Source organism: Hyaena hyaena, unplaced genomic scaffold, assembly GCF_003009895.1.
Source record: "Hyaena hyaena isolate Hyena2069 unplaced genomic scaffold, ASM300989v1 scaffold_22, whole genome shotgun sequence".
Classification (NCBI taxonomy): domain Eukaryota; kingdom Metazoa; phylum Chordata; class Mammalia; order Carnivora; family Hyaenidae; genus Hyaena; species Hyaena hyaena.
In genome coordinates, this window is record NW_024080654.1 from 3,484,343 (window position 1) to 3,509,797 (window position 25,455).

The 25,455-nt window shown below is 42.0% G+C and overlaps 1 protein-coding gene across 1 annotated transcript in view; it reads left to right on the forward strand.

Annotated features, from left to right (window-relative positions):
• MYO16 (myosin XVI) overlaps nucleotides 1–25,455 on the forward strand; it is a 459,340-nt gene that overhangs the window by 254,667 nt on the left and 179,218 nt on the right. The window contains exon 20 of the mRNA XM_039226658.1: nucleotides 17,897–17,969. Within this exon, the coding sequence (XP_039082589.1) occupies nucleotides 17,897–17,969 (73 nt within the window). The remainder of the gene's footprint in view (nucleotides 1–17,896; nucleotides 17,970–25,455) is intronic.

The window sequence follows — 25,455 nt, forward strand, 5'->3', positions numbered from 1 at the left end:
CGACGCGGGGCTCGAACCCACGAACCGCGAGATCATGACCTAAGCGAAAGTCGGACGCTTAACCGACTAAGCCACCCAGGCGCCTCTGTGGGTTTAAATAACAGACAGAAGGGGCACCTGGGTGGCTCAGTTGGTTAAGCGTCCGACCTCAGCTCAGGTCATAATCTCACGGTTTGTGGGTTCGAGCCCCGTGTCGGGCTCTGTGCTGACAGCTGGAAGCCTGGAGTTGCTTCGGATTCTGTGTCTTCCTCTGTCTTTCTGCCCCTCCCCCAGTCACAGTCTGTCTCTCTCTCTCAAAAGTGAATAAACGTTTAAAGAAATTTTTTAAATAAATAACAGACGGAAGTGTTAAACCGATACACCAGTGAGAAAGAGAGACAGACTGTTTTAGAGAGGAGCTGAAGTTTTCTTCCATTCTTTTCTTGTTTTGTTTTTTTTTCTTTGAATTCATGTATCAATTGAAGGATGTGGTTCCTGGAATCATCAGTGGGAGTTTTCTGCGTTTTACCCTGCCTCTAAATTCATATATTCTGATAATAAGAAAAAATCATTTTGTAAGTTAGCATCGAGCATCCTAGATGTCCAGAAAGATTCCCATTGGCACAGTCACCAAGCGACAACCAGCAAGATGGCTGGGGTGTGGCAGAGGATGGCGGTGTGAGCCCGTGTGCCGCAGCCGGTGACGCACACCCTGAAGTGAGAAAGAAGTACGTCCAGGGCGACACAAATTTCAGGTGCTGTCACTGCAGCAGGTGAGCCCACCCCTGCCCAGCACCTGACGACACCAGAAAGGCCGTGAGCATCTCAATGAACTTAGAGAATCTGCACTAGAATCGTAACAAGCAAGTTCATGTTCATCTTCAGAAAACTTGCTCTTCTTTCTTAATTAGAGAGAACAAATATTTCATGGAGGGAAAATGGAAGCATAGCTTCGGAAAGCTCTACAGCCTGGTTTAAAAAAGAAACCCATGTCAGCATTCTGGACAGATGTGTATTTGGCCTGGAGGCTGTGTCGCCGAGTGACCGAGGGGGCTGATCTTTGCCTTGGTGCTCCGAAATGAAAATACAGCAGGTTAACTGGGTCAGCCGGGTATGTGGCTTAAACTGATTGGGAAAGTCTCCTTAGTTTTATTCTGCTGCTGTGAATTCAGTTCATATATTATTCATTTTGAATACTTACTTGTATATATGCACATGTTTGTTGGGTTTCCAAGGATTTTAAGTAGAAAATAATATTTTCCCCGTATATGTTGAATTTGTAGGCAACTGTGTTGTGATCACCCATTTATTTTTCTTTGATGGAATCAGGTAGTGCTTAATGTACTTATGGAATATTATAGTGTCTTTTTTTTTTTTTTTTTCGGTCAGAGTTCTAATTTGAGAATCCAGTGAATGGCATAAACATAGACATCCACACAGAGCCCCTCACATAACTTCTGGGGATTAATAGAGCAAACCCTCCTGCAACTAGGTACCTGGGCTCTAGTACTCTTTAAACTTCTTTATTAAAGAATTTAATAATTCTGAACTAGTACTGTCAGTGTGGTTGATAGCCTCCTGATAGTTCTTGAGTATTTTTAAGTCAAAGTAGTTTTGGTAATGATTTTGTGATTGAGATTTTTTTTTTAATGAAAAAATGATCTTCAGCAAATTTAGTTAACCTCTGACTTTTAACAACATGCCCTGAGATAGCTTCTATTAGATGAATAACAATTTTTAAGACACTACCATGACAGTAACCTCGTCTATTAACTACCATGTTAACCTAGTCTGTAAGATTATATTTGGGAGATTAGATTTTTAGCTATAACCAAGTATTGGGCAAGAAACTCATATCCGTCAGCGACAGGAAGTCAGCAAGTTGGCTTATAACACACTAGGGAGCCTGATGATGCTAAGGAGAGAGCATCTTTGTGCTGCATAGAAGGAAAGCACTTTAAAATATCTTTCGGATTATGGTTCATACCTGCACTGTTTGCACAGATCATCTCTACTTTACCTCCGCCCATGAATGTGTCAAATCCCATCTCCAGGCTGTTTGTTTGCCTTCTGTGAAGGGGATTTGTCATTCCTTATATACCTGCGACATGGGGTCCACAGGATGCATAGACCTTCATCCAAATCAGTGTGTGTGTGTGTGTGTGTGTGTGTGTGTGATTATATTGTTCTTAAATTATTTAACCAGAAGGCTCTTCTTTTTTCTTTGAAATGTCAGGTGCACCTCTGACTTTTTTTTTTAATGTTTTTTATTTATTTCTGAGAGAGAGAGAGACAGCATGAGCAGGGGAGGGTCAGAGAGACAGGGAGATACAGAATCTGAAACAGGCTCCAGGCTCTTGAGCTGGCAGTCAGCACAGAGCCCGACACGGGGCTCGAACCCACGAACCGTGAGATCATGACTTGAGCCAAAGTCGGATGCTTAACCGACTGAGTCACCCAGGCGCCCCACCTCTGACTTTTTGAAAGGACTTTTTAAAAAGGCTGTGGAATGTGGCCATAACATTTATAAGTGGTTCTTAAGCAAGTATAATTTGTTTTGTCTTTTGCAAGGGAACGAGTCTGGTTTGGGCAGGGTAACTCATTGAGCTACAAGTTTGAAGGTTCGTCTCCCCCACAGTGGCAGCCATTGGGAGCATCCTGGGGGAGGAGACTAGCTCATCACTGGGACTTGAAAATCTCAAAAGGGCACAACAGCATCAGCACGCTGCCCACCACTGCCCACTGCTGCCCGCCGCTGCCCACTGACGGGCCGCCTCTGCTCTAGCTGAGGGCTTGCCATTCCTCCCTCCAGCTGGAGGCTTCAAGTAGGATGTGTTTTATGTCTTCCTGAGTCAGACGGGTAGGAAAGATTTTATTGAAAAGGAGGAACATGATTTTTCAGAACATCTGTGCTCTGTCATCCCCCCACGTATGGGAGATAACTTGTAAAGTTATCACCTGACTCCAGATTTCAGTGTTTTCTGCTTCTTGGGAACTACCCATGTCATTGGCTGGATGATCTGTCGTGATTCTCAATGGTGTGGGGTAGGGCAGAGCTTAGTGACCGTTGAAAAGCAAAGGGATGTTAAAAATAGTTTAAATCTTTTTGCCGGTGAGGTGCCTGGGTGGCTCAGTCGGTTAAGCACCTGATTCTTGGTTTCGGCTCAGGTCACGATGTCATGGTTCATGAGTTGGAGCCCCGTGTGGGGCTCTGGGCTGACAGCTTGGAGCGTGCTTGGGATTCTCTCCTTCTCTCTCTGCCCCTCCCCTGCTTGCATGCTTGTTCTCTCAAAATAAGTAAATAAACTTAAATAAATCTCTTTGCCAAATCACACACATCTTCTCCATAACACTTAAAGAAGAGAGAGTTTGAAATGTGCCCCTGTCTTTTGGAGGATGAAAAAAGTGAAGTAGCAATCTAAATGGTAAACGAGATGACAGACAAGTGGAGGAAGAAGAAAATCTCTAGATATTAAATGCTTTTTCACTGTTATTTTGATAGATTGGTAATTAATATCCCCAAGGAAACATCTCACCATATTGTGTATTGAGCCTCAGTTGAAAACCCTAAGTAAAATCCCATTCTCTTCTCTCTATTTGATATGTATTTTATAAATTCCTGTTAAAAGTTCAAAAAAGGTCAGAGACATTATCTCTCCCTCATTTAAAGGCACAAAACTGGGAACAAAGTGGAACTCACTTCTGAAGTAAGGATTGAAGGTGTAAATGCATCCAATTAAAAACCAAACATTTACTGTTTCGTTTTAATTTTCTCCCTTAACCATTTATTAAAATGATTTTATAGATTTAAACTCTTTGATGGATATTACAAATCAAAAAGATCTCTGCAAGAAAGATACTCTAAAAATCCAGACCATCGGTTCATAAGTAATTTAGAGTTGGCAAAATGATATTTTGTACATGAGTCTATCAGTATAATGTACCTAATTCTTAATAAATAAATTTATATTATTAGTTCCCAAATGCTTCATAGAAATACTCAAACACCTGCTGTGCATTTGTGGGAACAAGAAAAATGGACTTTCCCAGTTTTCTCTTTTTGTGTTTAACGTATGCTATCTCTCTTCATGAATGGTCTTTTGTGGAGGTGGGGGGGGGGGATGTACTAATCAAGAAGACGACAGAGGGGCGTCACCAGGTCATTCACTTACCACCTACCTAGAATGAACACTGCTAACATTCACCACTTCTGCTTCAGAGTTTTAACATGGAAGAAAGGCAATTACAATGAAAAGCTCAAGTTCCTTTTGTTTGTGGACATGGATCCCTTCTTCCCCTTTCGCCATCAATCCCATGTACATTTCCCACAGTTCCTTTTCTGTATTTGTTTCAATGTTGGGTTTTTTTAGTGTTGGGTTTTTTTTTTTGTTGTTGTTGCCAATCTGTAACATTGTGAGCCATTGGAGATCAAAGAAATGCTATCATGAGGACGTTTATGCTGCACTTCCCTTTACAAATCCACCTGGTTTTTGAGAGTTATCAGTGTGATACATGAAGAGCTAATTCAGTCTTTGTAACTGCTGCATTAATTCCCTGGGATGGAAAAACACAGTATTTTAATCTATTTCCCTTTCAAGGGACACTTAAGTATCTCTTTTTTTTTTTTTTCTCCTCTCATTGATAAACAGTGTTGCTTCCTTGCACGCATCTCCTGTGATATATGTTAAGAACTTTCCCTGGGGTATGTGTTTAGTGTCAGGATTGTAGGAAGAGGGTTCATTTGCATTTCGCTGATTTTGAGCCAGACTGAACAAGGCCCTGAGGGTTCGATACCCGCCCCCCCCCCCCCCCCCCCCCCCGCCCCATGGTAATGTGCCTGGAGAGATGTGCTGTGATGTGGTGGGCTGACTTTAGAACCCCATCATAGGCAGCCTTTTCCTACGTCAGAGCCATCTTTTGTTTCTTCCTAAAACCCTTAGATTTTCAAGACATCAGGAGCCACTTCTGTTTATATGAAGGACTGATATCATTTTATATTTTTAGTCAAATAGCCCATGATCCTTACCCCAGTTATCCCCAATTATTAAAATGCTTTCTCACCCCTCCTGATTTTTAATCTATTTGACTAAAACTGTATCAGTAATATATTGTTTTAATAAGTAAGTCCTCATAATAACTGTTTATTTTCCTGTTTGTTTTGGTTATCCCTGGATCTTTACTTTTGCATATGAATTTCATAATCACTTTGACTCAGTCCATAAAAAATTCTTTGAGGATTTCAACTTGAAATATGTTTATAGATTAATATGGGGAGAATTGGTTTGTTTAGATTCTTTTCTCCCATAAATACGATCTTTATTTCTATTTATGCATGTTTTCTTTTCTGAAATAGTCTTTGTATTTTTATCAATTTCTTGAACACTTTGATTTTTTTCTCTACATATGTACTTTGTATTTTTTGTTATTTTTCTATTACATTTTAAATTGTTTATTGGGACTCTCAATCTTGCATTTCATATGTTGATCTTATATCTAGAAACCCTGCTGACTTTTCTTATTAGTTCTAATAATTTTCCTGTGGAATATCTTACTATTTTCTAATGTAAATGATCATAATTACCTTTTTTCTCTTCTTTGTCTCTTATGTCTCTTATTTCTTCTTCTTCCTTTATTGCATTGGCTACCACTGCTGGTATAATGTTGATAATTTGTGGTGATAGTGGAGATTCTTCTCTTGTTTCCAAATTTATGTACTATCTCTACATATCTGCCAGTAAGTAATCTGCTTACTTAGGGTTTCAGAGATAATCTTTCCCAAGTGTTTTCAATCAAGGATGCTAACTTTTATGTAACACTTTTTTCCTCTACATATTGAGAGCACTGTAACTCTCTCCTTTTCTTTGCTCATGTAGCAAGTTATACTGATGTACTTTTTTTATGTTAAATAATTCTTCATTTAGAGTGTGAACGCTCTTTGGTCCTGATGTCCTTGATTCAATTTTCTAATGTCTATTAAAGATGTTTACATTTATTTTTCACTAGTGAGAAATTCTGGTTTTTTTTTTTCTTCTTATACAATGCTTTGCTGTCAGGTTTATGTGAAAGAGTAAGTTGAGTAGCTTTCCCTGTTTCTCACTTCTCTAAAATGGTTTGTGCTAAATGAAGATGACTTGTGCCCTGAATGCCTGGTGTAAGTTTTTCTAAAACCTTTTGGGGTGGTGGAGGGCAGATTGCCGTTTGAGTACTAATTACTTTATGATTTTATTTTATTAACATTTATTTATTTTTGAGAGACAGAGAGAGGCAGAGCATGAGTAGGGGAGGGGGGTGAGGGAGGGAGATACAGAATCCAAAGCAGGCTCCAGGCTCTGAGCTGGCAGTCAGCACAGAGCCCGACGCGGGGCTCGAACCCACGAACCGTGAGAGCATGACCTGAGCCAAAGATGGACGCTTAACCAACTGAGCGACCCAGGCTCCCCGTGTATGAATTATTTTAAAGTTTATAGGTCTGATCAGATTATTTTGTTTCTTTTTTGAGTCATGTATATTTTGTAGAAAACTGTCCACTTTAATATTTTAAATGTATTTGCCAACTGAATCATAGCTTTGCTTTACAATCCTTCAATCTCTCCTGTAGCTGTCGATTGAGAACCTTGACATTCCTGGTTATTTATTTATGCCTCTGCCCCGGTATCACTGAGGACTCTTCCTTGAAACTTGCCTATAAAAATTATTTATCTTGAAAACTCATTTTTCCCTTTTCTCATGTTAATGTTACTTGTTTTAGTAGGTCTACAGTTTCATTATATGCCTATTTTAACTTCCTTTGAATTTTGCTTTTTTGTTGTTTGTTTTTTTTCCCTGACATCCTAAGTGGAGTGTTTGTCTCCTGTGTTCCGATGATATTGTTGACCCTGAGTCAGTAAAGTATCTCCCAAAGACCTAGTGCCCTCCAGACGCCTACCATGTAGTGTTCCCTTTGTTGTTTAGTTCTAAATATTTTGTCTTTATGCTGTTTCAGAGATAAAATAACAGTTTGTCAGAAAAATAAATTTGACACACCATGTTTTCCCCCCCTCATCCAAACTGGGAAGTTTTTTTCCCCCATTAAATAATGAGATTTCTTTGATTCTTATGAATATAGTATGAGTGACTTCTATTTCTGTATAGACTTATTTAAATCATGGTGCTATCTCCATGACAACCAGAATTACACAATTTAGCAAACTATCGGAGACAAACCTGCTTTCTAAATAATTCTCCTTCTGCTCCATTTCCTTAGCAAAACACCCATATGTATAATGATTTCCTGAAGAGCTAAGACCCTTTTCTCTGTAATTGTACATTTGTTTTGCACTACTTTGTGAGATTCAGGTTTTTTTTTTCAGATAGAAGGATCGAGAGGAATGAAAAATATTAGCGTTTTACCAAAGCATCATTTGTATTATAATGCCCAGACATGATTTTAAATTACTGCATAATAAAGACAAAATAATGGTTAAAATTTTACCACCCTTGTTATAAAAATCACCATATACTATGGACACAATAATGAGTAAATTTAAATATTAATCATGATAATGTGATAAACTGTCTGAAGAACAGTGTAGCTTATTGAACCAATAAATAACCGTGTACTTTTCCCTTAAGTACGTGTTTTCAAGAGATGGAAGGAAAGAGAGATTTGTCATCACTGTGAGAATATGACATTTTTCGTATCAAACAGGAGTTCCTTTTTGTTTTCGATAATGACGATCATATGATTTGCAGATATTATTGAAGACTCAAACAGGTTCAACAAAATGTGTAGGGAAGTCGGTGATGTATAAGGCTAATGAAAAACCTCCTCGCCTTCTTCTTCTCCAGCTCTTTTTTGAGCCCAGATCGCAGAGGCTAGAGCTTGTCTATTTTATCCAAAGGATAAAATTCATTGCACTGCTGGCCGCGCCGCTGTCTGGTTTCCCTGCTAACAGGGGAAATGCATTTGGCCTCTTTTCAACCCTCTGATAACCTGTCCTGCTCAATAGAGTTAACCAAATCTGTATTTATTATGCTCCTCCGTGCCTGTCATTTGAGCACAGTCACCGTGGTGCCCGAATAAATAATGCCGCGGTGCCGTTCGGAAATGAGAGCACAATGTCCCGTTCTGGCTCCTGGTGACCTGCCTGTCCCTGAAGAAAACGCCGGGGAGGCAATTTCAGAACCGCAATTTTACATATTGTTTGCCTTTTTCTGTTATAGTTTTCTAATCGAGGAGGATGTGCTTTTCAACATTTGGGTTTTTTTTTTTTTTTGTCAGCTCAGGTTTTCTTTAACTTTTTTCGCTTCACATACCATCTTATTAAAAACATATTTCCAAGCCTGGCTTCTGTGCAGATGTAATACGTGATAAAGGTGTACTTAAAATAAAAGGCGCAATTTCCTTGGTTATCATTTATTGGAAATTACCTATAAATGAACTGGGCTTTGAGCCCAGGATTATTACAGTTAATATTGACATTAGCTGTGAGGTAGGCATTGTGGACTCCCTGTTTTAAATGAAGACACTGGAATTCAGAGAGGGTTAGTAAGTGGCCTTAGTCACACAGCCTGGCAACAAGGGACTTCATGTACAGACCCCAATATGTTGGGATCGAAACCGGAGTCTTCCCTCAAATGCCTCCCACATTGAAGACTGTCAGAAGAACAGTAAGAAAGCAAAGATTTAAAACCAAAGTTGTAAATTAACCTTTTGAATTATAGATGATTTCTTTATTTCCCATAAAATCATTATGTAAAGTTTCAAATCTCTGTATATGCACACGAGGTTGATCTCTGCTTTTTTGTATCTGGGCTTCTAGCATCTTGAACAGTGCCTTGCAAAACTAGGTGTTCTGTATATATTCATTGAAAAGGTGATGAACTAAAAAATGAATAGGTAGAAGCTCCTCTCAAGAGAAGAGGCTGTGGTAGACTGAGAGGTCTCAGTGGTTTTTCTCTGCATCAGTGCGGTGGAAATAGTACAACTTACAACACTTCTCTTTTAAGAGTTAAGTCTATTTCCCCTCCCTTTGAACTTGAGCTGCCCTTGTGATCTGCTCCAGCCAAGAGATTACAGCAAAGGGCCGCCTGGGTGGCTCAGTCAGTTGAGCATCTGACTTCGGCTCAGGTCGTGATCTCGCAGTTGATGAGTTTGAGCCCCTCATCGGGCTCTGTGCGGACAGCTCAGAGCCTGGAGCTGCTTCAGATTCTGGGTCTCCCTCTGTCTCTGCCCCTTCCCCACTCTTGCTCTGTCTCAAAAATAAATATAAACATTAAAAAGGTTAAAAAAGAGAGAATACAGCAAAGATAATGACATGCCAATCTGAGCCCTTCTGCGGATCTGTTTCCTCAGCTTTCGGTCACTGGCGTGCCTAAGTCCGGGCTCGCTCATGGAAAAAGAGAATCAGTCTGTGAGCCAGCCAGTCGCCAGCCAGCCCCAGGCCCTCGGGTGAGGTCATCTTCACCCTGATGGCAGGGCTGGGAGGGTCATAATAAATAGTTACTGCTTTTAGTCACTGAGCTTTGGGACAGGTGGTTATCCAGCAACATCTGCTTGCTACAAATCACTGTCTAATCAGTTTAATTTTCACAACGCCCACTTTGAATCACAGACTGTATTTGATTCATTCAAAGGCGGTGGTCGGAAAGACGGCTCTCCATCATAGGGAAGATACGGGAGATGCTGAGATACCTCCCCACTCCCCAGTGCTCCCAGACGCTTAGTACCCTCATCTTCTGGGCACCCAAATCCCAGACCTTGGGGTACGCAAGACTTAGGTTTCTCAAAACTTGCTGTTAAAATTTCCCAAAACATCCAGATCCGTTCTTTAAAACTGTAAGTAGCCAGAGCTTAAAAAGGAGGGCATGGCGCAAAGAGGATCACTCTTAAGGGCGAAAAAGAACTCTTAAAGAAAGCACCATCATTTTGCAGTGTATGCGTGTCTCACATCAGCACGTGGGACCCATTAGACTTGCAAAGCTGTCAGGTGCCTCTAGGTGAAACAGAGGGAAACAGGGAAGCCTGGAAAGGAGACAGTGGAGTATCACTTCTCACTGTGGTCTGTAGCCAGTGGATTGAAGGGTTATGTTGATGACAGTAATTTTATCTTTTATCTGGGTTTTGATTTTTTCTAAGTGTTAATAGGAAGCAAGAGTCCAAGATTCCTATCCTGAGCCTGACACTTAACTTCAAAGAAATCTCTAGTAAGACAGTTATGCCTTGTGAAACTTAATTGTGTCAGTCCCTAAATCCGTAATGACCTCTTCCACGTGCCTGTAGATGGAGGCTTGGCCTTTGCAAGTCTCTGGCTTGTTTTTGGTTTCAAAATCTCTGTGGGGCGTCTGGGTGGGTCAGTCGTTTAAGCATCTGACTTCCGCTCAGGTCATGATCTCAGAGTTCGTGGGTTCAAGCCCCGTGTCGGCCTCTGTGCTGACAGCTTGGAGCTTGGAGCATGTTTTATATTCTGTGTCTCCCTCTCTCTCTGCCCCTTCTTTTCTTGCGCTCTGTCTCTCTCTCTCTCTCTCTCTAAAATAAATGAACATTTTAAAAAATTTTTTAAAAAGGCCTCTGAGTCTGTGATTCCCAGGCAGGGAGAGTTGGAAAACAACAGTTCACCCAAATATGTGGTAGCTCTTAAAATATACTTTGCTGGATGGATTGGAGCCATTCGTAAGTGGCAGGACCTCAGGACACACAATTTCTTGATTGGGGTGACTAACGTCAAAATGATTTTATGTCACACGTTATTTGATTTCTGTTTTGACAATTTAAAAAACCACTTTTCCACTGATAGTCTTCTAGAGATGGCCAGTAATAGTTGCATTTTTATTAAAAATATGTGTATCTCAAGACCAAAGGCTAAATCAGAACGATTATAATTACCCAATTTATAATGATCTAAACTGGACTGAAGTATGGAAACAGACCTCAAAGACACCATTGACTTGTTTTCTCCATTCTCCTTCACTCTCCCTCCTTCTTCTCCTTCTTCCGTCTTCTGTCTCTGCCTGAGCCTTACTTAGATCAGAACCACAGAAAGAATCAGGAAATTCACACCAGGACAGTGTTTTCCAGAGAATGTTCTGTAGAGTATTAGTCCAAGCAGCTCAAAACAAATAAAAAATTTTCATGAAAGAGATTTTTTTTTCCTCCATGGTCAACAAAGAGATCTATATTCTCTTGAAGAGGTGGAGAGCAGAGTGTGCTGGGGACGTCTGAGCTCGAGCTGAGAGCACGCAGGTTTAGATGGCCACGGGACAGAGGACGCACTTGAGAATCCCATCAGTGGCTCATTTAGGAAACCGAGAGAGCCCCAGAGCCCCAAGCTACCTGCCTTCCCAGACTCCAATCTTCCGCAGATCTTAGGATGCAGAGAAGTCGCCGTTGACTAACATTGAGGCTGACCTCTCCCGGCTCATTGTCTGCAGACTCACCGCAAGGCTGCTTGGGGATGGGCACCGTGTCTTCTATTCCGAGCTGCTGACAGGCTGAAGCACATGGTGAGGTTTCACTGTACCCTTCGATTACAGCCTGAAATCGTGAAGAACTATCCTTAGACTTGTCCTTCGATCTGCAAAGCAGTTATTTTGAGTCTCTCCTCACCCCTCCTAGTGTTAATGCTCTTCAGCTGTGAGTTGTAGCTTTCGCTGAGACGTAGGGTTTAAGTGATCTTTTATGATTTCTGCTCTTCTCACACTTGGGGAGGGTTCCTTTCCTGGCTCCTGGAAGCCAGAATCAGACTCGGTTCCAGGACCAGGGGCTGGCCGTAGATGTACGTGGTAATTCCCAGGGCTTGCAGACGCGGGGCTAGTCTTAGCCAGCCTGGGTTCAAGTCCTGGGTCCATCTAATCCTGATGGGTGCCCATGGGCAACTTAAACCATCACTGTCCTCTGTCTCAGTGTTCTTTTCTGTAGAATGGGGGTGATCACTGTCCGTACCTCACAGGGCAGTTCGTTAAAGCCAAATGAAATAAGGCATTTTAAATGTTTTAACGTGCTTGACAAACACAACTCCATAAAATGGTAGCTCAGATTTTTATTCTCACCGCAAGATTTTCTTGTACATCCAGGCTAATGAACTGCAATTTTTGCCTCAAGAGGTCTCAGCTTTTTTACTTCCTAACTTATCTTTCTAGCGGGAAGGAGTGCAGAGAAGCACTGTGGTTTGGAACCATGTGGGCGTGCGTGAGATCCGTGGGCTACGAGGAGGCAGACGGCTGCTTTGGTCACACCATCCCCACCCATCACCCGGCTTCCAGTTCAGCTTGTCAGCAACTTCAGACTCTTTCCCTTATTTTTGACATGTTTTCAGAAAATGATAAACCTCACGCACTTTGGTCAAAGAATAAAAGGGAGGACTCCCCAAAGTAGACACCCCAGGGTCCCCCGCCCCCCGCCCCCCATGCCTCCTGGCATGGACTGGAGAGATCCTTGCAAGATTCAGACAGGCTGTGGGGCTAGCGACTTGGCCTCCAAGACGAGGCACCGTGTGGGTTACGTTACCTAAGTCCCCCAGCACGTGGGCGGGAGATTGGGGAGGGCCAGAGCATGGCCCAGCAATTCCTGGGGCTTTGCACCCATGACCTCCGTGTAAGTGCCTCCGATCCCCAGGGCAGGGTGTCCGGACAGGCAGATTGCTGTAGTCTCCGGTGATTTCAGATTTCAGTCTTACCCCCATCTGGGGTCCTAAGGCTCAATGATCAGCCAAAGAGGCTGATTCAACTGTGGCTCCATCTAAGGGTTTTGCGTCAGACAGGATTGAGCTATTTCCTAAAACGGCTAAACACTTCGGGTAAGTCTCTAGTTAGTCTTGCTAGGGATGCGAGAGGACGACACCTGACTTGTGTCGCCCACTGGACCCCTCTGCCCAAACACAATTAGCTCATCCATGTTTTGTGATAGGCATTTTCTTTAATCCGGACCTTCCTCCCTTCCCATCCTTGCACGCATGGAGGAAGAACACAAAGCCAGATGACTGCCTTGGCATTTAATATGATGTCTGATATAAACGGGGTTGCATTTTACTAATAAGCTAATGCAAGTGAGGCAGTTTTGTTAACCATAGAGAAAGCCTTCAGCAGAATTCTAAGGCTGAATGTGAAGGGGCCATCTCATTAATATGTTAATTTTGCCTGTGGGACCATATCCCAGTGGGTCAGATGACCTCCGTCTGCTCCTCCTTGCTAGAAATTGGATGTTGGGTTAAATGCCTGTGTAATGCGAGTCAAGATATCAGTAAGAGAAATGACAGTAACGCTGACTGCCACGCCGCGCGGGCGTTTTTCTGGCTACAAGTCCTTGTGACCTTTCTGCCAGTGTTGCTATTGCAGTGACAGACCCATATTTCATTCAATCATAAAGGATGAAATAGATTTGGAACAAAAAAAAATGAACACATTAGTTCTGTCAGTAGTTGTGAAATTAATCCTGAAGATGCATTCATTTTCCCCGACATTGGTTTCTCTCCTTCCTTCCCATCTTTTTTCTGCAATAACATTTTTGTTTTGTAACCAAATTGAGTCAACCCAGAGTCTATGAAGGATGGGGGAAAATCCTTTAACAGGAGTGTTCTTTCAGCCACATCTATGCTACTCGAAATTGCGAATTAGTCGTCTACCTGCCCCAAGCTTAACTGGAATCTTTCGCACGTTTTGCTCGCCCAAACACGCCTGGGTGGTCTCTGCGTCCGTCCTCTGTGTGCCAACGTGAAGTCACCATCCCTACAAGAAGGGGAAGGACCTAGGTGGTGACATCGTGTCATTGATCACTCTCGCCCTCTCTCCCAGCCTCCCTCAGCGCTGTGTGCTGCTGTTGCCAAGGCCAGCTGGGAACCGGGCAAGGGGGTCAAGGCCCAGGTGGGAGAACCTGGGAAAAGTCGGCAGGAAATATCCATGCTGGGGACCGACACGTGGCCTTCAGAGCACGGCCCTGCTCTCTCTCCCTGACTGCGGGGTCCCTGCTGCTGCTTCTGGTCCTGGGAAGCCCTTCTCTGTCCTCCCTATTGGGCTGCACCCCCCTCTCGCTGTCCTGAGATCATTGTTGTTTTTTCCTCCACCTACTCAGAAAATACCCAAAATGTGTTCCATCAGATATTTTTTTTTAAATAAAAGGTAATGATAATGAGCATTCTAATATCCAGTATAGAACACTCTATTTATTTAGTTTAGTTGTTTTGAGAGAAAGAGAGTGGAAGAGGGACAGAGAGAGAGGGAAAAAGAGAGAATTCCAAGCGGGCTCCATGCTGTCAGCACAGAGCCCAACGCGGGGTTTGAACTCATGAACCATGAGATCATGACATGAGCCAAAATCAAAACATGGGATGCTTAACCGATTGATACAGCATTTTAAAATTAAGGAATCACTTGTAGGCCTGCCATTGAAGACATCGATGCTAACATGTGCTTTACTTTTTTGTGCCACAGATTTATTTTTTAACATGGGTGAAATTATACTATGATGCTCTAAGTTTACAAATGATATAAATTCTGTTTTCAGCTTAGATTTTGTTTTTTTGTTTTTTTAGTTTTTTACCTTATCATTGTTCAAGACCATTTCCCCTGTTTTCGCAGTGTCTTTGTAAACACCAGTTAAATATTAACTGCTCATAAAAACGATAGTATTTCAGTATAGAGACCTTAGAAAATGCAGAACAGTAAAAAGAAGTAAACAAAAGCATCTGTTTCCTCTTCTTGGGGTGAAGAGATCAGAGGTCTTCTGAATATATAATTGGGGTTATTCTTTATATAGAACTTATATATTGTTTTCTATTAACTTGATAGATTCACTAAATTAACTCATGGCAGGGACATGCTGTTTGGTTAATCATGTCTTTATGTGGGGTATTTGTTACTACTTTTTGTTGTTGCTGTTACTATGATTAAGATCATGATGAACACCTTTGTTTGTAAGTCTTCAGTCGTGTTTTGGATAATCTCCTGAGTCTAGGGTCCTGCCTGTGGAAATATTGGTTCACGTGATAGGAAGGTTTCAAAGCCTTAGGCCACATAACCAAATTGCTTTCTTAAAATTTTTTTTAACATTTATTTATTTTTGAGAGAGAAAGAGACAGAGTGAGAGTGGGAGAGGGGCAGAGAGAGAGGGAGATGCAGAATCCAAAGCAGTTTCCAGGCTCTGAGCCGCAGAGCCTGACACGGGGCTCGAACTCACAGACTGTGAGATCATGACCTGAACTCAAGTCGAATGCTTAACCAACTGAGCCATTCCAGGTGCCCCCACCCCCAAATTGCTTTTTAAGAAGACTCTACCAATTTAAACTCCCAACAAAAGTGTATGGGAATATTTTTCTCTTCTTAATTTTGAAATTTTTATTTCTTTTGCAAATGAGATTGGCATTCGTAACCCACCTATTAGCCCTTTATATTTCTTTTTTTTTTTTTTTTAAATATTTTATTTATTTCTAGGAGAGAGAGAGAGACAGCGTGAGCAGGGGAGGGTCAGAGAGAGAGGGAGTCACAGACCGAAACAGGCTCCAGGCTCTGAGCTGGCAGCCAGCACAGAGCCCGACGCGGGGCTCGAACCCACGAACCGCGAGATCATGACCTAAGCGAAAGTCGGACGCTTAACCGACTAAGCCACCCAGGCACCCCATAGCCCTTTATATTTCATCTGTGAGCCCTCCTCTTCATTTTTATAGTAGGTGGAAGTGATTTTTGTTTCATTTTTTAACTGTATTTGAGAGCGAGAAAGAGAGATAGAGAGCAAGCAAAAGCAGGGAAGGGGCAGAGAGAAAAGGAGAGAGAGAATTCCAGGCAGGCTCAGTGGCATCAGAGCAGAGTCTGATGCGGGGCTCAAACTCACAAACTATGAGATCATGACTTGAGCCAAAATCAAGAGTTGGACACTCACCCGACTGAGCCCCGCAGGCACCCCAAAATGCTTTTGAAAGCAGCTTCAGTGATCAGAGACACCGTGTCCACCAGCTCTTGCCCTAGAACTTGATTGACAATTGTCACAACCATCTGGGTGCACAGATGTTACTCGCTGCCTCAGTTTCATAGATGATGAGCCCATAACATGGAAAATTCCAGTAGCTTGCCAAAAGTTGTCCAACTATAAAGTGTCTGAACCAGGATTCCTGCCCAGGACTGAACGTCTGCAAAACTGACAAGCTTGATCACCCTTGTCACCCAGCCCCAGAAGGGAAACAGGGCAGCTCATTATGTGGAATGCATACACACGCACGCACACACACACCTTCCACAACAGCTCATCTTCCACCTCAGCAAGGCCACCCCTGAGTGACCATCACTCCCAGTGTCCCCCTGTGCACACTGTAAGGTCAGCGGGCTGGAGGTCACAGACAGACGCAAGATGACACGTGACTAGACATGTGTGTCAACCGATCAGAAAAACATCTATGAAGATGAATGAGAAAGCACATTTTAAAATAACACTTGCCTCTAATTGTTTTGAGTTTATTTCTACAAATACAAAAGGATTTGGTATTTGTGTAATCATGCTTTTAACCATTTTCTTTTGATTTTTCTCACATCCGAAAGCAGACAAAAATGATCACCTTTGTTTTCTCGTACATTTTCATAGCTTCTTGCTCTCACATTTATCTCTCTAATCCAGGTAGAGTTTATTTAGACACGTGGGGTGAGGGACAAAGCCAACTCTTGTTTCCTTCTGAAAAGTTAAATCAGTTACGTGGCTACATCTGTTCAATGACTGTCCCTTTCCCTCGCTGCTTTATATTCTCTGCCATGTGAAATTTCTGTTAAGGGCTTTTAAAATACTGTCTTTCAGCTTATGAAGCTCATATTTGCACCATGTACAAGAACTAATCTTAGAGACAGGATATCAAAGAATCATTACTCTGCCTTTTAAGAAGACAGTGGTCATTTAAGTGACATATTACAGACCCTAAAGTATGATGGTTATGCACTGATTGTGCAAACAAAATACAGGCACAAAAAGAGAGCTAGGTGCCAGTAGTGCGGTTTGGACCAGTCAGGTGGAAAGAAAGCAACACTAGTGTGTGCATCAAGGAGGGTGATGGGGTTGACGCAGTCCATGATGATGGATATCACAGCCACCAGCAGGAATCAGGATGGCGATCCACCTGATCACGCCGTAGAGCAGGAAGTGGGACAGCCAGGTGTGTGCCCTCCTGCTGACCTGCATTCCAGAATCATCCGCGGCTTCTTCTGTAAGAAGCCACCTCGGCCCCCTCCCCGCGGCGCCCCCGTCCCCTGCAGAGTCCACCCCTAAGTTCTCTTCCCCTTTCCTCACCCACCATGAGCTTCCTTATCTGTGGCTGGAGCTTCTGCGATGCTGGCAGACTCCAGGAGAGGAGTTCACACTGACGGCAGAACCATCACCAGGTGCTCACGTGCCTTCCTCCAGCTGTACCCCCAGCTGGTGTGCCACACCCACGCTTCGTTCTTCTTTATTTATACGAAGTTCTTTACGAAGATCGCTGTATGGTTTTTGACGCGGCACAATTCGGTCTATCAGAGAACGTGCCCGCAGCTTCGTTGTGTCTTGCCTTGTACTGCACTTACCGGTGTTGAAGACATTGCTGGAGTTACTGCTGTGCGGCCCGACAAGATGGCGGCAGGGGCTGGTGAGAGCGCCTTGGCAGATCCCCTTTCCTTTCCAGGGAAAGCACGTGTAGTTGAATTTGAGGCAAAGAGACTGTTTCAGAGAAGCAAATATTGGACCACCCGTATACTGTTACATTTTAAACTTAGAAATCAATGTGTTTTATTCACGGATCTGTGTTTGAATTAAAACATTAAGAGAACACTTAAAAAAAAAAATTAGAGCTTTTGTGTAAGACTCTGAGATAACTATTGGCTGTTTTGAGTTCCAATCAAAGGTGACATGCAAAAGGTCCCGATTTCTCCGACCTGGAGAGGCGACGGGCCGGGGGTCATGTGCTTGGTCACTGATGGCACTGTTTCCTTTCAGCACGCAGACCTTGGATATCGGAATATTGGACATCTTTGGTTTCGAAGAATTTCAAAAGAATGAATTTGAGCAAGTAAGTGCGTTTCTTTTGAAACTTTATCAACAATGTGTTTTTTTTTTCAACTCACAAATCGACTCCTTTATTTAGTAGAGACTATTTGCATAATTGCTTGCAAATACAGAATTAAAATAAGTCCTTTTCTATCCTGTTTTAAAATGTATATCCCTAGTTCACGGACATATCCATCTTTATGTGGTCCATAAACAAATGGCATAAGTTTTTTTTTTAGACAGAAGCACTTGTTTTAAAAGGCACTGTTGACCTGAGTTGTACTTAAAGGGATGGTATTTCAACAAGGTTTGAGAGATGGAGGGTGTCGCTTCGCGGAATAAAGGCAAAGGTCTTCAAAAACCTTGGCCAAAACTCAGAATGGAAAAACCCCATTATGCTAAATACTGTTATTTGTAGGTTCAGCTCTATGTGACCTTCATACATGTGACTGTCGGAAACTCGTAAAAAAACAGATTCAAGAGGCACTGATTGTTTCTAATCCATTTACAATTTAGGGCACTTTGAAAAGTACTAGTGTGTGTTTTTTTTAAGTATCTCCATAGTAACGTATGATTCACTTAATCAAAGTGAGTATATCTAAACATTAGGTGTTAAAGAAGAGAGTAGAGAGAGAACTTGTTCTTGGCGGCAGGGAAGGAGAAATGAACCGATAGAAGCGTGTAGTTGGAAAGAGAGAAAACCTGGCTGTGCTACATCATGGGAAGAATTGCAAGCTTTTAATAATTACATTATTTGTTCAGGTTTATTATTTTTTTTAAGTTTATGTACTTATTCAGAGAGAGAGAGTGTGAGTGGGGGAGGGACAGAGAGAGGGACAGGAGAGAGAATCCCAAGCAGGCTCCGTGCTCCTGACAGCGCGGAGCCTGGCTCGTGGCTCAAACACCCGAACCACGAAATCATGACCTGAGCCGACACTGAGAGTCAGACGCTTAACGGGCCGAGTCCCCCAGGCACCCCCAGGTTTATTTTCTCTAGGTAGATAATGTGGTGGTTCGTGACACCGGATGTGAATTTGAAACCCAATTCTGTGATCTGTCTTGGTCAAGATGAGAAATCTATAATGAACCTCGGTCTCCTTTTCTGTACAACTGGCAGTAAGAGGCTTACAGAGATGTGGGCTTGAACCGGATTACGGTCCTAGAGGTTCGGGCGTCATTTTTCTAGTTCATGTCCATGTGTAAGAAATAGCGGAGAGCCGCCGTTACTGTTGTACGTGGGAACGCGTGGAAACCTTTTAAATTTCAGCCTTTTTCTTTTTTCTTTTTTTTCTAAAACACTGGTGCAGCATCTTGTGAAAAGAGCCTAAATCATGGTGACTTACCTGACCCAGGATGAGTCACCATGAATCATATTCCGTACAAAACCTTGCAACAGACCACAGATTTCTTCTCCGTCCAGACTTCTGTAGCCACGGCTAAGCTGGGGGAGGAGGGCTGTGGTTTTATTTATTTATCGCCTCCTGTAAGGACACTGGGGACTCACAGGAGGACGGGGCAGTTGCAAGACTGACCAGTAAGAGAGTCGGGGGTCTACACAATGCACGTGGGTCTGAGGGCCGTGACTATGATGCGCCTCTCGACACGAATAGTTCAGTGCGGTCTGGCAGTGGTATTGGTTCTTGACATTTTTGCCTTAGAAAACGTACAGGCTTTCATGGCCCTGATGACACGCCCTGGGTCCTCTGTCTCCTGGTAAGCGACGTGCGGAAACATAGGGGGAGTGGTATCCTGTCCCGGACTCTCGGGGGCCCCCTCCCACCCCACCCCCTTCTCCGCACCCCACATAGTTATCCATCCAGTCCGTGCTGATGACTGAGACGTACAAAGCATTTAAGTTGTTTCCTTATCAAAACTTATTTGTTTTACTTCAGTTACATGTAGCCCTTATGCTTTTTTCTGCTAACTATTTTAATTACGTATTGTAGAAAGTATTCATAGCCTGAGATTTTTGTATCACAAGACATGGCATGTTTTCAGATCTAAAGAATGAGTCTCTATTAAATAGCACAAGGTAGTTTTAGTCTGGGCAAAATCTCAAAACCAATTCTTAGATTTAAGTTAGGAAAATAGTATTTTTTTCCTTTGGAAAAAAATGTACCTTTTTCTAAGGTTTGTTGGGTTGTGGTATACAATTGTAACTAGAAGCCATTCAGAATAGACTTATTTTCTTTGTGATGATTCCAAATCTCGTCTTACAGTGGATTTAGCAGATTTCTAAATCTGCATGTGAACTTGTATTAAATGCTTTGGTTTGAATGCCACCTTCTAGACTCTTGAGTTGCTAAGACAACGTGAACGTCCTCATTTTATATTCCATTGCAAACTTTCAACAAAATGTTTAACAAATCAATATTGTGTTCAGAATCAAACCCAGAAGAATAGTAGTGCCTTTCTAAGTATTTTATTCTCTTTTGAGCTTTTTGACCCATCTATCAGCAACTTGCTAGAATGTCAACTCCTGCGGCATTGCAACTGTGTCTGGCACAGCGTTTTGTATATAACAGAAGCTTGGCAAATATGTTTTCAATTGAAATCTTAAGAATAAATTCAAAAGAAAACATCTTCCGAGGGGATCTCCTAGCAGTTTCCTTGCTCAGGAATAAATGGATGTATGTCATTTGTTCTTCTACAAGAAGCTTGACAAATGTTTAGAACAGGGACAGTTGGAGGAGATGCTAAAAAGCATTTCAAAACCTCAGCACCGCCAACCTCAGTGTCCCCAAGTAGCTCTAAAAGATGGCCTTTGTGGTTCTTTTGATAAGAATTTATTTCAGTTAGTAGAAAATGCTAATCCTGGTTTCTTTGGCTTTTAATGAATCATTTCTACTAGAACTATTTTATATATTATAATAGAAACCATATGTAGAGTTAAAAAATATCATTTATATAATATACATAAAACTACATCCTACATGATGATCCATTTATATATTTATGTAGCATATATTACAATATAGATATTATACTATATATATTATATATATAGTATATAATATATCCATGTATATTATACTATATACTATATACTATATATATGCAAAATTATATATAATTATATATATTATACATGTGGTATAATATATATAAAAACTCAGCGATAGTTTGATGCTTCAGTAGAAGGAAGTCATACTAAATAATTGGAGTCCCAAAGTGTAGAATTCAGGAGGCTCTGAATCTACCCGCCTCATTATTTAAATAATTACATTATTACCAGCTCACTCTCTGTGATGTAATAGCTGAATTTTATAAACCCTCATCTCCTTCATCATGTGGCATTTCTCTCTCACTCTGTAAAAATCCCTCCTAACACCCTGAGGAAGAAGCGGCTCTAGCCAACTCTTCCACACCACGCAGCCAGTCCATCCCCAGTGCGGAATGCCCAGTACGCAGCACGTGAACAAGACAAAGAGAGGGGAAAGCAGTCTCCTTTCTGACCGTGGAAAGTGGAAGACGGGGGCAACAATCTGTCTATTTCCAGATGCGATTATATGTTTGGAAAAGGGAGGAGAGTGAACGAAAGCCTCAGCTGAGACAGTGAGAGAACTTGGTAGAGAAGCCAGTGGGCAACATGGACATGCAAAACCGGTAACTCTTATGTGGTTTCAAAGTAGCGTGTCGGGGCAGGACGGAAAGGAAGACAAAATGCCAAAATGAAGTAGATCGCCCAAGGAGGGATCGGCAGAGGGCTCCTGAAGCCACACGATTACACGGAAGCAGGTAGACAGACCTGCTGGATGCTTAGCCGGACGGGCGCGATGTCTAGAGAGGCCGGTCCGGCCTCAGCCGACTGACACACAGAGGCCGGAGCGGCTCCAGGACATGTCACTGGAAGCACAGATGGCCGAGTTAGAGCAGCTCCGCTCTGCAGCTCCGAGCAGGAGTGCATCAGGGCAGGGCGTTGCGGTGGGTGCGAACGCTGCAGAAAGACACACACGCAAGATGCCTGTCAAGTGTTCTTGCCAAGAACGGGGGAAGGGGAAGGGGAGGGAGGGGAAGGAAGAGAGGAAACCTTAATGTGATGACATTTCCCGAGCCAAGCACTAGTCAACGGGGAGTAGGGACCGAGGAACATGATGAAACACACCATGAGGATACGCTCCCCAGAGTCCAGCGTGCGGGGAACCGCGCGAACCGCGCAGAGCCAATGACCTGATTTCTTGCACCTATAAAAATGCAAGGGTAAAAATGTGGAAGAAGGCAGGTAGCCTACAGATTCAGAGAGACATAAGAGACATAGAAGTCAGTTAAACGTATGGACGGTATGTGGACCCTTATTTGTTTAACTAAGTCTAAAGTTTACCAGTTAACTAATATAATGTAAAATCTGGATAGTTGACGAGATAAAGGAATCATTATTGATAGAAATTATGTGTGATAAAGGTACTGTGGATGTGTTTCTTAAGTTCTTATATCTTAGAGAATTATACTAAAATCCTTGCCAATTAAATGACATGGTGTCTGAGAATTACTTTATTATTTTTAATTTTTTAATGTTTATTTTTGAAAGAGAGAGTGGGGGAGAGGCAGAGAGGGAGGGAGACATGGAATTCAAGGAATCCAAAGCAGGCTCCAGGCTCTGAGCTGTCGGCACAGAACCCGATGCAGGGCTTGAACCCACGAACTGCGAGATCGTGACCTGAGCCTAACTCAGACACCTGACCTACTGACCCATCCAGGCGCCCTGAGAATTACTTTAAATGGGTCTACTTTTGAGGGTAATGGAAAAGTGGATAAAGCAGAATTGGCCATGAGTTGGTAATTATTGCTAATTCTTCAGGTTTATTCGTGGCAGATGGGGTTCATTATGGTGTTCACTGTTGAATACACTTAAAACTGTCCATAATATACTATTTTAATACATGAGAATATTTTGTGATCATATATATATTACTTTAAACAATGCTAGAATATTTCCACACCCAACACATGGTATTGCAAAGCTCTACATGCTACAGATCTTTACCAACGGCACAAAGAACAAAGCCGTGGAAACCAACAATTTAACATTCAATAATTTTCCTAAATTTCCCACTACACTCATAACATGCAGCTATATATAATGAAACACTTACAGCTATAGAGCCTAGTAAAATCGCATAGCAACAACCTCCTGTAAGAATATAGGGAATTTGAAGAGAGAATACATTTGTTGAAACTTAAAGCTTCGGTTGCAGAAGATAAAATTACGATATATGACCTATTTTTGTGTCAGCCTCCATCTAAGCTGATTTCAGAAGAGTTGTCAAAGATTTGAAACGTTTCCCTGCTTACAAGCTCTTTTCTAAACGGGGAGATTTACTGGAAAGTCCAGATGAACAATAATCCAGTCAGGCTTGGGCTAAGTATTTACAGACTTTGGAAAAAGCCAGATACCGTGACGTCTAAAATTTTATGAAAGGAGATTATATAGTTTGGCAACCTAAACCTCAAAAAACATTCCATAAAATCCTTAGTTGTGAAATCAGTGCCCTAGAAATGATACAAGATAAAATCATCACCCTTTACGTGGAGAATCCCATTTTACAGATGGGATCCCTGTGGGTGTTACAATTTCTGCTCTGTGACTGAATGTTAGTGGTACCTTCAAGGATCTGTTTTTCTGGCTCACGTGTGTCAGGGAAGTTTACAGTTCGTTCAACATTGCTGGCCCTGTACAAAGTTCTGGGTCCTGTTCCAAACGCTAAGAAATGTGCAGGCGTTTGGTGTAGTCAGTAGGATGCAATGGAAGAAGGGCCCATTCTACTCGGACACCACGGGGGAAAGACTGGGAAGCCTTTATGAGTAGCACATTGCTATTTTGGCTCCAAGTATGGTGGGACCCATGTAATTGTCATCATGTTGAATGTTCTGACAGCTGTTAGCTTTCAATATTGATCTGCTTACCGCTCAATGGATCCATGAAAACAAAACGTATTTTATCGTTCAGTTGCATCACATTTAGATTCCAAAATCATACATACTATTAAATATCCAACTCTGTCTTAAACCATGTTCTGCTTTAGGATATTGAGTCTCCAAAATCATTTCAGCAACTCACCAAGCTATTGATACAGCACAGTTTAAGAAAATTTAGTTTCTTTACCTAGCAGAACCCTCATATAGTGCCACTCAGTTTATTTGGAAAAGCAACCAGTAATTAAATAATGAGATGCTATTTTAATGTACTTCTTGCAATAAAAATGGGTTATACTTTAAAAAAAAAACAAAACAGTATGGTGAGAAGTCGTTAGAGGGGCGCCCAGCTGGCTCGGTCCATAAGCATGCAAATCTTCATCTCAGAATCATGAGTTCAAGCCCCTCCATGTTGGACATGGAGCCTACTTAAAATAAATAAATATAAAGTAAATCTTAAAAAAATAAGTCTTCTTGGATCAAGAAGATGTGGTTTATCTATACCATGGAATACTACATGGCAATGAGAAACAATGAAATCTGGCCATGTGTAGCAACGTGGATGGAACTTGAGGGTGTTATGCTGAGCGAAATAAGTCAGGCAGAGAAGGACAGATACCATATGTTTGCACGTATAGGAGGATTAGGAGGAACTTAATGGAGGACTGTGGGGGAGAAGAAAGGGAAAAATAGTTGGGAGAGAAGGAGGGAGGCAAACCATGAGAGACTCTGGAATGCTGAGAACAAACTGAGGGCTGATGGGGGTGGGGGAGAGGGGAAGGGGGATGATGGGCATGGAAGAGGGCACTTGTGGGGATGAGCACTGGGTGTTCTATGGAAACCAACTTGAGAATAAACTATGAAAGAAAAAAAAAGTCTTCTTCAGATAACAGTTTTAGAAAAGCTATTTTGAGGAAACAAAATGAGTCAGGGAAAAGCAATTTTCATTGTGTGAACTGTAGTGCATCTAATGACAGAGTCCCCTCCAAACCTCTCACTTAAATAATATCACCATTTTAGCATGAAGGGAAGCAAAGCTCAGATAATTTAAGTAACTCCTAGAAGGTCACAGCATGTGCCTCTGAATTCGGGCTTCATGATCTATGCTGTTTCCAGCTCCAAAGGTTCTTTGAGGCTAGACTTAAGTGTGTAGTATTGGTACACATTTCCTAAACTACTCCTTGCTCAGGAGTACATTTGTATGTCTCTTAGGAGACATTATTTACTCTATTAAATGTAGAAAGAAGAAACTTGTCTATTTTTGTTTGTTTTCGTTTGTTTGGGTTTGTTTGTTTTTTAGGGTTTTTTTGGGGGGGTTTTTTGGAGGGTTTTTTTTTTTTTTTGGTGGAGGTGCTGGGAATGAACCAAACCAAGAACCTTTTAATAAATTTTATTTGCTATCCTTTGTCCCCATAGTGGAGTATTTCTCCAAATCCTTTTAATATGCATACATAGTTTAGAGAATGCAGGCATGTCTTCTTTATTGTAGGATTCCAGCGTGATTAAAAGGAGATGCTGCAGAACATAGTGAGAAGAATGAATGGATTTGAAAATATACGTCAGGTCCCTCTAGACAAGCATGAATTGAGGATTTT